Source organism: Megascapheus bottae, chromosome 4 (assembly GCF_031878675.1).
Source record: "Megascapheus bottae isolate mThoBot1 chromosome 4, mThoBot2.hap1, whole genome shotgun sequence".
In the NCBI taxonomy this organism is placed as follows: domain Eukaryota; kingdom Metazoa; phylum Chordata; class Mammalia; order Rodentia; family Geomyidae; genus Megascapheus; species Megascapheus bottae.
Genome location: NC_143512.1, coordinates 60,463,670 through 60,478,869, shown reverse-complemented (window position 1 = coordinate 60,478,869; position 15,200 = coordinate 60,463,670). Strand labels below are relative to the sequence as shown.

The window sequence follows — 15,200 nt, the reverse complement described above, 5'->3', positions numbered from 1 at the left end:
AGAAGCCACTGACTGATTGCTTTGATGCCCAACTCCACTACTTAGTTTTGATTTGAGTCCCTTTGAAACCTGTGGAAGTTGAGAAGAAAGTGGATTGAAGATTAAAAAGTATAACAAAAGACCAAAGGCTTGAAGGAAGAATTTAGTGACCTCTTAAAATGTTTCATCTTTCCATTTGTCCTTCTTTAATCATTTTCTCCTGGTGCAATGCAAGTTGGGATCATTATGCATAATCTTTTGTTTGGATTTCTTTTAAATATATGTTTTTTTTAACTGATCTAGATCAAATTAAAATAAGTTGAAGGCTTCTGAGTTGCCAGGCAATTCATGTTGTAGGAACTAGGGATATGACCTAAATAACAACATTGTTAATACTAAAGTATTCTTGAAATATTCTTGCTGCACAAAAGTTACATTCCAGTGGGGGATTAGAGTGTAGATACAGATAAGAAACAGAATTATATCAGATTAACTTTGGATACAAAAGAAATGACCCAGATAATATTACAGTGAGTAATATGAACATGTCAGCTACTTAAGTTGGAGCACTGAAAGACTTCTGTGATATTTGAGTTGAGATCTGAGGATGGAAGAAAGAAACCAGGAATTTAGGATGCTAGGTGAAGGAAATGGCTTATATCAGAGGTCCAGGATGGGAAAGAGTCTAGTGTGTCCTAGGAAAACAAAGAAAGCCATTGGCCTTGGAATATTGTGAACAGGTGTAGGGTGAAGTGAGATGATGTGAGAAGAAAGTTGGGCTAGATTATATGGGGTCTCTCTTACAGATTGTCCTAGGCAGTTCTGGTTGTCTTGCAGGTAAGGGAAATGTACCATTTAGGATTAAAAAATTACATCTAGCAAATAGAACAATTAAGACATGGTAGATTAAGAATTGGCTATACCTGGGGAAAACTGGCAACAGATACAGGGAGATACAGAGATACGGGGATATGAATGGGGACTGGGTATCTTTGGGGCCTAAAACCAATAGTATTTGTTGATGGATTGGAAATGGGAATATGTGCCATGAGAGCACTTAAGATCACGTCCCATATTGGCTTAGAGCATTTGTATGCAGTTGATGCCTTTTACTAAGCTGGGAAAGCGAGAGGAGGAATTGGGTAGACTTGAGCATCAGCGAGATTCCTGCAAGTGCCTCCCTGATCTTGTCTTTTGTCCTATATTCTTAAATGTATCTGTGTATTGTGTCAGTTGGCATTACTGCCAACTAACTAGTTAGATTGGTCTTACTCTGTTACAGATGCTAGGCTGTTTGCTCAAGGTCATCCAGTGCTGGTTAGTACAAGAGCCATGGTTTCAATGTAAGAGACAGTGAGTCTCTATTTCTTTAATCCTTGCTGAAGAACAAAAGTGAATTTCTACATTTCTACATTGTTTTACTGGTGTGTAATCCTGTCCTTTAAATTATGAAGTCTTTGCTATTTATTTATTTTTGTTAATTTTAACACATTTTTTATGTTGGCAGATTGCACTGAGTAACTTTATTATATATGGCATTCCATTTTGAAGTATATGTACATAAAATATATTACATATATATAGTGGAATTGTTAATCATGCCTAATTAACATATGAATTACCTCATTGCATTTTTTTTTGTAGAGAAGGTATATATTGTCCTCTACATTTTTCTAGAATATAATATATCATCCTTAATTCATTCCTTTTAACTGTAATCACAAGTCTTTTTTTGTTGTTGTTCTCAGTGTTTTTATGTAATTAAGGCTGATGTGGAATTCAGTATTTCAGTATGTAGTATAGGCTGGCCTCAAATCCATTATCCTTTTGTTGCAACCTCCTGGGTACTAAGATTTCATGCATTATTCTTATTTCTTTGTTTAGGATAATTGCCCTACTGATTTTTTTTTTTGTCTGTGAGACTTTTTTTTTTGCCAGTCCTGGGGCTTGAACTCAGGGCCTGAGCACTGTTGTTGGGTTTTCTCAAGGCCAGAGCTCTACCACTTGAGCCACAGCACCACTTCCAGCTTTTTCTATATATGTGGCACCAAGGAATAGAACCCGGGTCTTCGTGCTTGCTGGGCAAGCACTTTACCACTAGGCCATATTCCTGTCCCCTGTCCTACTGATTTTTTTTTATTAAAGAATTTATTAGCATGATTTTTACATCGTATTTCAAATGTCATGTTTAACGAACAAGTATTCAAGAAGGGAATCTATATATACAATCACTGGTACTTAGGTTTTAGAACATAATTAAAATTAAGCTGAGGGTTTGTATGTCATAGGTACATATTAATGTATGTAATAAATCACTATGTCTGTAGAGTATATAGCCCATCATGATTTTTATGTCTATGTAGGTTTTTTTTTTCCAGTCTGGCCTTGAACTCAGGGCCTGAGCACTGTCCTTGGGCTTTCTCAAGGCCAGAGCTCTACCACTTGAGCCACAGCACCATTTCTGTTTTTTTTTTCTATGTATATGGTACACAGGAATCGAACCTGGATCTAGGCAAGCACTCTACCATTAGGCCAAACTCCCGGCCTGTCTATGTAGTTAAAAAAATACTTCTTTACTTCTTTTTCTTAAGCAGTGTTGAAACTTTTGTGTAGAACAAGGTTGGTTCTTCTGAGTCCAAAGCTTACTGTTCTCTTACTGTCTTCATTCCTATGAATTTTTCTTCTCCTGCACACAAACCATCATCACCAAGATTCATTGACATAACCTCTGAAGCCCTAAACCCCGCCACATGGTCCTAGGAGCACAGTTTTGATTAGTCAAGATTTCCTTTCCTCTCCTCCTTCCCCCTCCACTTCCCATTTTTTTTGTTGATTGTGGGGCTTGAACTTAGTTACTGGGCTCTGTCCCTGAGCTCTTTTGCTCAAGGCCTAGCACTCTATAACTTTGAGCCACAGTGCCACTTCCGGTTTTTTGGTGGTTAATTGGAGATACGAGTCTTATAGACTTTCCTGCCTAAGCTAGCTTTGAACTGTGATCTTCAGATATCAGCCTCCTGAATGGCTAGGAATATAGGCATGAGCCATTAGCACCTGGCTTCTAGATTTCTTTTTTCTTTTTTTTTTTTATGGGTCATGGGGCTTGAAGTCTGGGCCTGGGCGCTATCCCTGAGCTCTTCAACTCAAGGCTACCATCCTACCCCTGAGCCACAGCCCCACTTCCCATTTTCTAGTGATTAATTAGAGATGAGAGTCTCTTGTTCTTAGTGCCTGGGCAGGCTTGATTATCAGATCTCAGCTTCCTGAGTGGCATGAGCCACCACAGCCAGCCTAGATTTCTTTAAAAGGCAGAAGGAGACAAGAGATGTGGACATGATTAGAGGATTTATAAACTTCACTGTTTCTGTGGGTGGCATTTTTTGTTTGTTTGTTTTTTGGTTTGGGACTTGAATTGTGGGTCTGGACGTTGTCTGCACACTCTTCAGCTCAAGGCTGTCACCCTACCCCTGGGCCTGGGTATTGTCCCTGAGCTCTTCAGCTCAAGGCTACTACCTTACCCTTTGTGCCACAGTGCCACTTCTGGTTTTCTGGTGACTAATTGGAGATAAGGGTCTCACGGACTTTTTAGTGTCCAGGTTGGCCTTGAACCACAGTAACTAAGATCTCAGCCTCTTGAGTAGCTAGGATTACAGATGTGAGCTACCACACCCAGCTTGGCATTTTGTTTTTGTTTTTGTTTTTTTCTGTAGAAACAAAGAGTTTGTTTCAGTGGCTTCTTTGTGGGATATGTAAAAAGACTTCTCTTTCATCTGGAAGGCCATTCCAAACTGCAGACAATATTGTTCTTACTTCATTTCTGTGAAGGAAGAGTGGCTCTTTTTTTGTTGTTGTTAATTTTGTTTTCTTTTCCTTGTAATACACTGAAGAATTCTTTGGTTCTCTTGGCTCTGATCCTTCCATAGTTAGGTAGATTAGTTCTATTAGTTCACATCTCAGGTATAGCTCATTCAATTCTGAATTTTGAATTATGCAGTTGGACACTAGCTATGTTAGTCAGAAACAATTGGATTCAAAATAAGAGTTTGGTGAGGTGTTTTACCCATTTTGTGACCATCTTTGAAGTGTGTTTGGGCAGTTTATAAACATGGAAGAACTTTAGGCTTGGAGAGGGTAGTTAAGTAGTAAGAAAGTTAGCCTGGGAATTTAGTAGAAGTTGTTTTTGTGTAGTAAAAATAAGCCTGTTAATCTGTAACACATGCAACACTGGTAGTGCATACCCAGCTTTTACTCTGAGATGCTGCTTGTCAGGCTACTCTCATGGAGACTCTTGGTGTTTGGCTACACTACTATTGATAGAATGTTAAAAGCAGTGATGGTTCAGCCAAAGAGGAGTTTGTTCACCGAGTGCAGGTATGGAGAACTCATCTTACCTCCAGGATAGGCACCACCATTTACAAATATTACCTATTTACCAGGCACTGGAAGTCCATAGCTGGTGATCTTTTACAATCATGTGACGTTGAACTTTGATGACAATATAATGGATTCTCTTTTCTTTTCTAGATTCTGATCGTTGGTGGTGGGGTTGCAGGGCTTGCTTCTGCAGGTGCAGCCAAGTCCATGGGCGCAGTTGTCAAAGGATTTGATACCAGGTGAGGGTTTTATTAGTGATGGATGGTTTTCTGAAAATATTTTATTTCAAGGGAGTCCTGTAATGTTTTCCTTGGGATTTTTCAGCTGTTATATTGGCACTGCCAGGTAAGCTCTTTCCATTAGCTAACATTTCAACTTTTTAAAAGTTAACTCAAATGAAGTTGTATTTATTAGTGGCAAACAAGAAGTCAAGAGCCTCAGTATAGCAGAAATAAACAAAAGAAAATAGGAAAGAAGTAATGGATCAGTCTTTCTTTAATTAGATTGTCAAGAGGACTAGAATTATTTCTGCCCTGAATTTCTTTATTGCTTTCTATGTTCTGTTTCTCTTAGGATGCTTTTAGGTACCACATAAACAAAGCTATTTATGAATGTAGAAAAAGAACGGGGTAGGTGTAAAGTCTGCCAAAAGGAAACTCCACGCAGTTCAGGAGAAGAGGATTTATTGTGTGAAGAAAGAGCAGACTCCTGCCACCCAAGAGGGAGTCGGGTGAGCAAGAGAGCTTAGGGCGGGAAGTGAGAGATTATATATGGGGAGGGGTGTAGCCACAGTAGAAGTGGATGTGATCTCAGAGGATGGGGACATACCTCAGACTGGGGGACCTCTCACTCCCCTCAGGCATGCTAGTTGCCAGGGTTACAGGTACTGGGCAGGGATTTCCAGGGTGCAGGGGTAGAGAGCCAAGGGAAGAAGTCATTTCTTCCAGGCGGACCTAAAATTCCCACCTTCTGATAGTTGTAAAAGGGCGCCAGCTCTTTCTGGCTACTTCCTGCTGACAAGTGGCATTGACATTGAGGGTAGAAGGTGGGGATGCTGTCCGTCCAGAAGGAGCAGTAACAGTTCCATGCTAGTGAACGTGCATATGTGTCCTTGGAAGAAATTGAAAAGAAGTCTTAAGAGGCAGGAATCTCATCTTCTTCAGGGATGTGAGACACCTTGGAGTCATAGAAGGGGCAGGAGCCTTTTTCACTCTAGACAGAAGAAATCACTGTGGCTGTTTATTGAGCTAAACTGCAGTGGGAGCAGTCAGCAAGACCTGATGAGGGCCTATCCACTTAGGATGTAAACCAGACAGATTAAGGGTCTTGAGAAAGACTTGATCCTCAGGCAAAATTGGGGGAGAAGGAAAAGGGCTTTAAGGGGCTGAGGGAGCCTTAGATATGGGACAGCAGGGTAAGAATAGGAATGTAAAAAAGGAACGTTATGTATTCTACATGGGTAGTTGCAGAGCAAGTAAAAAGGCCCTCTACACCCACCACTGAGATCTGGTAGGGAAAAGATAGGCTGGAATACTCAGGTAACAATGAATAATTGGCTCCCATATTTCAAAGAAAGGATACAAGTAGCTTGCCTGCAACCTGGAGACAGGTTGCCTGGGCTCCTCCATTGTGATGCTTGTGGGATCCAGTGGCCCTGGGCACCATCACACTTCTGTTACCAAGCTGAGTTTCTTGGATAAGTTGGGCTCCTCCCCATGTGTGGTGGGTATGGGAGGGACTGGCCCACCTTGTAGAGATGAGGAAGGATAGTTAACAGTGTACCAGCTGTCCGCATTTTGGCAGGGTCCAGATGGTGGTTGTAGAGTAGGGAAAGCTCTTGCCCAGTGGCCTTCCTTGCCACACTTAAAGCATGGTCTGGGTGGTGTGCGTTGGGCGCCTCCTCTTAGAGGAGCCCAAAGGGCAGCCGCCAGGAGCTAGCAATTTTTCCTATTATGGGCGGCCTTATCAGCTTTTTTCTGTTCCTCCCGGTTGTTAAAAACCTTAAGGACCATGCTCACCAGATCTCCTTGGGGGGTTTGAGGGCCATCCTTAGCCTTTTTTCAACTTTTTTTTAAAATATCAGGAGCTGATTGGGAAATAAAGTGGGTATTAAGAACCACTATACCTGGGGCCGGGAGTTTGGCCTAGTGGTTAAAGTGCTTGCCTAGCATGCATGAAGACCCGGGTTCGATTCCTCGGTACCACATACATAGAAAAAAGCCGGAAGTGGTGCTGAGGCTCAAGTGGTAGAGCTCTAGCCTTGAGAAAAGTCCAAGGACAGTGCTCAGGCCCTGAGCTCAAGCCCAGGACTGGCAAAAAAAAAAAAAAAAAAGAACCACTATACCTTCTTTTGACTCTGGGTCCAGTTTACTATAACGCTGGAGTGCGACTGTAAGGCAATCAGGAAATTCGGCGGGTTTTCAGTGGGTCTCTGGATAACCTCCTTTAGTTTATCCTAGTTGACTGCATGGTGGGCTGTCTTCTGGAGGCCAGCTACCAGGCAGGTTACCATCCTATTTCTGCTAACCCTTCCATTTGGGCTCTTCCCTGGACACAGCCGTTGCCCTTACTGGGAAAGTATTGTCTAGGTGGTGAGTTTCATCAGCATGTGCCTGGGCTGCAACCCAAACCCTTTCCTTTTCTTCAGAGGTAAGGGTAGAGGACAGGACTGTATATAAGTCATGCCACATGAGGTCATAGGTCTGAATAAGGTATTTAAACTCTTTGGTATAATTATTAGGGTCTTGGGAATAAGATCCCAGTAGCTTCTCGATCTGGGAAAGATAGGTCATTGAAAAGAGGGCCTGCGCACAAGACTCCATCCACCCCTGCCACCTCTCACAGAGGAAATAAGGTAGCTGCTGGAGGCTGTGAGCCACCAGTTCAGGATTGGGTGTGAGCTTCAGGAGGTGAGGAAAAAGGAGGTGAAGTGGGATGAGAAGGAAGGAAAGATTCAGCTTGGGGAGGAGAAGCAGGGGATTAGGCACTTTAGGTTTAGGAAGAGGCTCTAGGCTCCTAGGTGATTTGGCAGGGTCAGGCTGCCCCTGTGCCAGTAGGATAGGAAAAGTTGAGTAGGATTGGCAAGCATGGAGAGCAAAGAAAGCCTGAACATATAGAACCTCTGGCCATTTACCATTGCATTGGCAGAAATTGTCTAAATTCTTGAGAATATTATAATCCAAAGTCCCGTTTTGGGGCCATTGAGAACAATTGTCTAGACTATACTTGGGCAGACACGATTGCAATAAAAGATGAACTATTTTGGCTTTATGGAGTCCCTGAGTAGAAGAACATCTAAAGAGCATAAAAGACATCCCAAGGAGGTGTCCCGGCTTGGGTGAGTCTGATGAGACCCCACTGTAATAAGATACACTAAGAGGAAGTGAAGTCTAGTGAGGATGGGGGTGGTCAGTGAGGAGGTAGGGGAAGAGTTAGTGAGGACATGGTGGGGGGCCCAGTTGGTGAGGACATCAGGGAGGGGGCGGAGTCAATGATGACTGGGGGTGGAGTCAGTGAGGAATCAGGGTGGAGTCACTGAACATGGAGCAGAGTCAGTGAGGACGTCTTGGGCAGAGACAATAAGGATGTAAATTAAAATCCAATCTCACCAGAACAGTTTGGGGGGTGGAGGGGGGTCTTAAACTAGACACAGGGAGAGAGCCCTAGGCAGGGGTGGGTTAAAGGAGACAGAAAAGAGGCCTGCAGGCAGGAGTCACTCACCAGGCGTAGACAGGAAACATTGGAGCTAATGCACTGCCAGCAATGGGAAAGGCAGAGGTCCGGGAGTGGAGTTTCCTTTCTCTGGTTTGAAGGAGGGGGCGCAGAAGGCGAATTGACCCTGGAGAAATGGAGGGGATCCAGCCACTCCTGACCCTTTCCCCCATCCAAGTCAGGCACCAAATATAAGGTCTGTTGAAAGGAAATTCCACGCAGTTCAGAAGAGGATTTATTGTGTGAGAAAAGAGCAGGCTCCTGCTGCCCAAGATGGAGTCTGGCGAGCAAGAGGGCTTATGTTGGGAATTGAGAGATTATATATGGGGAGGGGTGTAGCCACAGCAGAAGTGGATGTGATCTCAGAGGATAGGGAAATACCTCAGACTGAGGGACCTCTCACTCCCCCCAGGCATGCTACTTGCCAGGGTTACAGGTGCTGGGCAGGGATTCCCAGGGCACATGGGGAGAGAGCCAAGGGAAGAAGTCATTCCTTCCAGGCGGACCTAACAGTAGGGAGCATGCCTGCCCTGAATGGAAAAAAAAATCTAGTCCTTTTCATCCAAGAGTAGTACCATATGAGTTGTTCGGATTGCATTATTTAGGATGAAGCTTCTGTTTTGAATGTAAAGAGAGGGTCGATTATCCTCTGCCGATTATTTTAGAGCTCCTAAGTGAAAGTTAGTTATATTCATTGTGTGTTTCCCTAAGGAGACTGTAGACACTTCCTAGATTGTTTTTAAAAAGAAGCTTAGTTGAAATTTCCATTTGTTGCCGAAGACACTAGGTATTGGTTTTTATTAAGTGCTTGACTATTATGATCACGTAGCTATCCCTGTATTTCTTGATGTTGAAATATTAGCTATTTATTATCAACTGAGGAATAAAGCCAATCATGTTTATATTTATTTGTTTATTTGCTGGGAATTGAACCCAGGGCTTTGTGCATGCTGTGTCACTGAGCTACATATACCTTTCTGCTGCCAACCTTAAATATAAAAGGATAGAAAAAAATTGCAAGGTGGAAAGAGTGGGACTTTTCAGAGTAAAAACTACCCCATAGCATGTAGTCATTGGTTCTTACCTATAGTTTAGAGAGGTGATATATTGATACAAACTGTCCTAAAATGAGAAAACAAGCTATTTTTCAAGTAACCAGGATACAGCCAAGGAGGGCTAAGATTAAACATGACAATAGTCTATCTTTAAAAAAATATTTTCTGGGGGCCGGGAGTTTGGCCTAGTGGTTAAAGTGCTTGCCTAGCATGCATGAAGACCCGGGTTCGATTCCTCGGTACCACATACATAGAAAAAAGCTGGAAGTGGTGCTGAGGCTCAAGTGGTAGAGCTCTAGCCTTGAGAAAGTCCAAGGACAGTGCTCAGGCCCTGAGCTCAAGCCCAGGACTGGAAAAAAAAAAGAATATATATTATATATATATATATTTATTTTCTGTATGTAGGTGTGCAAAGATATAGATATACACATATGTAATGTGAACACTGTCCTTGGACTTTCTCAAGGCTAGAGCCTTACCACTTGAGCCTCAGCACTGCTTCCAGCATTTTTTCTATGTATGTTGTACTGAGGAATTGAACCTGGGTCTTTATGCATGCTAGGCAAGCACTCTACCACTAGGCTAAACTTCTGGCTCCTGTCTTCACTTTTAATGTTTGCTGGTGTGAACATTTTTGTAGACACACAGAAAGTAGGATGCTTATATGTTCATTGTAGTAGATAATAATATTAAAATAGAACTGGATATATCTGACCCAGAAATGATTTGAAAGTTGGTGGTGAATGAACTGGGAATTTAGTGGATTAATGTCATTATCTTAGATTGTCAGTAAGAGTAATATTGTTGCTTAACTCTACTTTTGTTTATAATTCACATGTTTGGAAGTATCTCATTATTTTCTTGGGATAAATTCCTCCATTGTCCTTATATAGATTGTGTGTGTGTGTGTGTGTGTGTGTGTGTGTGTGTGTGTGTAATTGATGGCACATAAGTATATAATTTTTTTGTGTTGCTTTTTATTTTTGCCATTTGGGGGTTGAACTCAGGGCCTGGGCAACTATACTCAAACTTTCTTAAGGCTAACTCTACCACTTGAGCCACTACTTTGTGTGTGTGTGTGTGTGTGTGTGTGTGTGTGTGTGTGTGTGTGTGTGTATGTGGTACTGAGGAATTGAACCTAGGGCTTCATACATTCTAGGCAAGCACTCTATCATTAGACCACACTCCTGTATTATTCTTATTTTTTTGTATTACTAGTATGCATTTTTGAAACTTTTTAAATAATTGTATCCTGTGGTCGTAGGGATGGAAAACACCAACTTAAATTGTCCTAAACCACAATACAATGCATTATCTTTCCTAAGTTGTTTCTGCCTTTCCTCTCTGCTGCCTTGAGCTTTGAATTAATTCTCAGACTGATTCCATTTGTGGTTGCAACTTGACCTGCATGGGCATTCTTGGCATCAGAAACTTATTTAAGCCAGCAGAGAGGGAGAGTCTCTTGCTCAACAATGGATTGTATGTCCTAATCCTTTATGCCCATGCCAGAACATGATGGTGGCTAGGGATTTACTGGCTCAGACCCTGGTTTCCCAAATTCTTTGATGACCTGATGTTCTTTCTAAAAATACAACTTCTGGTCTCTCTGGTGGACATTATATTATGATTTATTGGTTCTGGGGAAGGGCCTAGGGATTTGAATTTCTAAGAAATACCTCCAGGGATTGTTACTATAGGGAGGTTTGAGATTTCCCCTAGTGGAATGAGTATTGGTGAGTTCCAACCCAGAGCTGAGATCTTAGTTGGCTGTGGTTTTCCAGCAAGGATAAGGTAAATGTGTAGCATCCATTTATTTTTATACAGAAAAAAGGACAATATACGCATATAATATGCATAATATATTTTATGCTGGCTTTTCATATATTTTCAGAAACTCAGTTATCTTAATTTATGAGGTAACAAAATGACTTGATTAAACTATTTCTAAGAGTCATTTCCATGGGAACAATCCTAACATAGGAACAAACAGAGCATTTGCAAATGAAAAAACCTAACTTGGATTATGTGATTGATTGTCCAAAAATGTACTCATTACCTGATTTATATAACTGCAACTCCTGTGTACATCACCTTTATAATAACAATAAAAATATAAAGAATGGAATGTAAGGGAAGGTTTTGGATCTAGTATTAAGTACCCAAAATGTTCACTTGTTTTCTTTTAATACTTCAGAGCTGCAGCTTTGGAACAGTTCAAGTCTCTAGGTGCTGAACCCTTGGAGGTGGACTTGAAAGAATCTGGTGAGGGCCAAGGAGGATATGCAAAAGAGATGTCCAAAGAGTTTATTGAAGCTGAAATGAAGCTCTTTGCTCAGCAGTGCAAGGAGGTGGACATTCTTATCAGCACAGCACTCATCCCAGGTATGCTGCTGAGTAATTGCCGCCTTTAAAGCATCTCCATGATGATTTTCTTACATGAGAATCGAATGGTTGTCTTAACATTTGAGTGTCTCGAGGTAAAGATATCTTTTTTTCTGTTATGAAAGGGCTAAAGAAGCATGTGACATAAATCACTTGCTTGAGAGGCAAGTCATTAATACTGTTTTCTTCCAATGTGGTTTTTATATAGTTATTTTCATGAATTATTCTCTATGTGTACAATTCTATTTATAACAGTTTTTTTGTTCACACTCTTGGTCATTTATTATTTGCTCATTCTTATTGTAAATACTTTCTACTCTTATTGTAGAACCTTCAGACAGCACTGAAAAGTCTAAAGATAAGCATTAGTAATATGTTGATGATTATATTTCCATGTTTACATTATCTACATTATTACATAATATATGATCATATTTTATAGTATTAATATATTATAACATGCACAATCGATTATATAAATCTATAATAAACATAATGTGTAATCTACTATATATGTATTTTTTGTGCCTACTGGAGCTTGAACTCTGACACTTGTGTTCTCATTCGGTTTTCTTGCTCACAACTGGTGATCTACTATTGAGCCACATCTACAGTCTAGAAAACTGCTGATTTATTGGTTTTACAGTCTCACACAGTCTTTTCTCTCTTCTGAGAGCTTTGAACTTGATGTCAGCCTCTGTGCAGTGTGAGCTTCTAATATCATTTTATGATAGTACCCAGGCTTGAACTCATGGCTGCTCTTCTAGTTCTTGAGCCACACTTGTGCTTCTGGACTTTTAGCAGATGTTTCTGCTTGAGCTGGCTTTGAACCATAATCTTTAGATTTTAGCTTGCTGCATACTTAGAATTATAGGTGTGAGCCTAATTTTCCAATGTATATTTGTACTTAAAGGGTAGGACATTCTGTCACTTTCTAATGATTTCTTCTGTCACATTTGTTTGTTCTAACTGAATTCTGAGCGCATTGATGGCATGAATTACATTCTTAGACCCTTTACAACATTCTCTAAAGAATACCTGTACTCAATGCCTGATATTGAACTAATAAGCATTTATTAACTGGCAAGATTTTATAGTGAAGAAATTCTCCATTTTTTTTTTTTGGTTTGTTTCTTACCTCTTCCCCCATGGTTTCCTTCTGTCATTGAACAAGGAGTATAATACTGATTCTTAAATGTTTGCTTTCCAAAAGAGCATGGACAGATAACAAGAGTATAAAAGGTTCATGATTACATTTGATTCTACTAAGGGGGCTTCAGTTTCTTCATTAAACTCTGGAGAATTAGAAGTTGCCTTATCTTGAAGCCATAGAGGAGTGAGGAACATTTTTTCTGGCACCCTCCTTTACTAGAAAACTTGACTCATATAAACCTAAGGGCAGAGACTTTACTGGTATCAAATCTGAGCTTCTGGGAGGTAGAATCAGCTCCCTCCTTCTTTCTGATTTCTCTGAATCTCAGTGCTTGCCACTAGTTCAGATGGAACAGAGGCAAGAGGGAGATAAAATTCAGCCCACAAAAGCATCTGTATATGAAGGAGATCTGTAACTAAGTACCTGAGGTGGATACAAATCATCAGCTTCTAGTTCAAATAGGGTTTGTGAAATGTGTCAGCAAGAACAGAAGTAATGTGCAAATGTATATAGAGAATGGAGTATTATTTAGCCATGATGAAGAATAAAATTGTGTCATTTGGGACTGGGAGTTTGGCCTAGTGGTTAAAGTGCTTGCCTAGTATGCATGAAGACCCGGGTTCGATTCCTTGGTACCACATATATAGAAAAAGCCAGAAGTGGTGTTGAGGCTCAAGTGGTAGAGTTCTAGCCTTGAGAAAGTCCAAGGACAGTGCTCAGGCCTTGAGTTCAAGCCCAGGACTGGCAAAAAAAAAAATTGTGTCATTTGCAGGAAAATGGGTAGAGCTGGAGACTGTAAGGTTTAGCAAAATAAGTGGAATGGAGAAGAAAAATATAACATATTTTCGCTTATTTGTAGAAGGTAGCTGTAAAAAAATTACATAATCTTAAAACCAGGACTGTTTGGGGGAGGCGGGTGAAGGGTGGAAACCAGTAGAAAGGTAAAAGGGTAAAAGGAAAAGAAAGAATGGAGGTGGTAAATGTGGTTGAAGTACTTCATAAATCTGTATGAAAATAAAATAATGAAATCCATTAAACTTGTTCTTTAAACATAAGTGAGTTTGATCAGAGTACATCATGGGAACGAATAGAATGAAACCATTTTCTACAGTTAATATATGTCTCATGTTAAAAAGTCCTTCCCAAGCTGAGGTAGAAGAGGAGAGCACGGTAGGATGCTTCCTGTGATTTTGTGGCAGTGGCTCATAGGTCAGCCATGACATAAGTGGCTTTGAAGAAGGAACAGGATAGCTGTATTATAGTCATCATCAGAGCTTTTTAAGACTGTACAACTGGGGAGGGAGGTGCTAAGAGCCAACCAGTTTCAACAAGTGGCCAGTAGAGGGTGCTAAAACATTTATTTATGGAGAAAATGGTACTACAGGAAGCTAGCTTTAATCAATGCATACTTTTTCTCTTTAAATGTACTTTACTTATTGGTCTATATTAATAGTACAACTATGTGTGATTGTGACAATTTCATCCATGTGTAGAGTGTGCTTCGAACAAGCTCTATCCCTGGTAACTCACATTTTAATAGAGAACTAAGTAATTTTGACGTCGTATACAGCTAGGAGTGGGTGATACAATTTAAGACTTCTTTTGAAAATACACAGAGAATTTTAGGACCTATCTTCATAGTAGCTTTTGTTTGTTTTGTTTTGAGACAAGTCAGGCTAGCCTTCAACTTGTGATCCTTCTGCCTCAACCTTTCAAGTTCTAGAACTTCAGGTGGACACTACCTGGCCAGCCATTATTTCTTACAAATAGACATAGTGTATTTTAGTAGAAGGTCAAATTATAAGATAATCTTGAAGACTAGACTAGTTAAATTTTATTTATTTATTACCCAGCCTTTCCTGTTTTATGAAGTCCTGATCTCATACAAGACTTGTATGAAATCAGATTTGTCAGTACATTGGCTTAGCTCCCACCTCCTAAAGCTCTCTCAAGGGGAATAACAAAATGGTGAAACAAGGACAAAGGGCGAACCAGTGCATTGGCGATATTCATAAGACAATAGAATGAACTTTACTTGGGGAGGGGAAAAGGGTGTGTGGGGGGGAAGTGATAGAGAAAAATGAGGGAGCAGGTAACAATATGTATTCATTATCTTATGTAACTGTAACTCCTTTGTGCATCACTTTTACAACAAAATAAGATAACAATAAAAAAAGAAATAGCTCAAAAAAAAGAGATAGCTCAAAAGTACTTTTCTCCTAGTGTTTTTTTTTTGCAAAAAAAGAGTTAATTCAAATATGAGAAAAAGATGGTTTTCTAAAATTCTTTTATAAGCTTGAAGTACTGGTAATTGAAAACATGAGCATTAAAAAAAATACACTTATTGGTGGCTCATGCCTATAATCCTAGCTACTCAGAATGCTAAGATCTGGGGGTTGAGGTTTAAATGTAGCCTAGGTAGGAAAGTCCATGAGGCTCTTAAATCCAACTAACTACCAAAAAGCTGAAAGTGGAACTGTAGTTGAAGTGGAGAGCTCCTTGAGCAAAAGAGTCCTAAAACATGCACACACACACAAGATTAATTTGGG

The 15,200-nt window shown here is 40.4% G+C and overlaps 1 protein-coding gene across 3 annotated transcripts in view; it reads left to right on the top strand.

Moving 5' to 3' along the window:
- The window catches only part of Nnt (nicotinamide nucleotide transhydrogenase), a 101,808-nt gene that overhangs the window by 17,732 nt on the left and 68,876 nt on the right, over window positions 1-15,200 (top strand). For all 3 annotated transcript variants that reach the window (XM_090331966.1, XM_090331968.1, XM_090331967.1), the window contains exons 6-7: window positions 4,501-4,589; window positions 11,311-11,498. In XM_090331966.1, coding sequence (XP_090188092.1) covers window positions 4,501-4,589; window positions 11,311-11,498 — 277 coding nt within the window. The remainder of the gene's footprint in view (window positions 1-4,500; window positions 4,590-11,310; window positions 11,499-15,200) is intronic.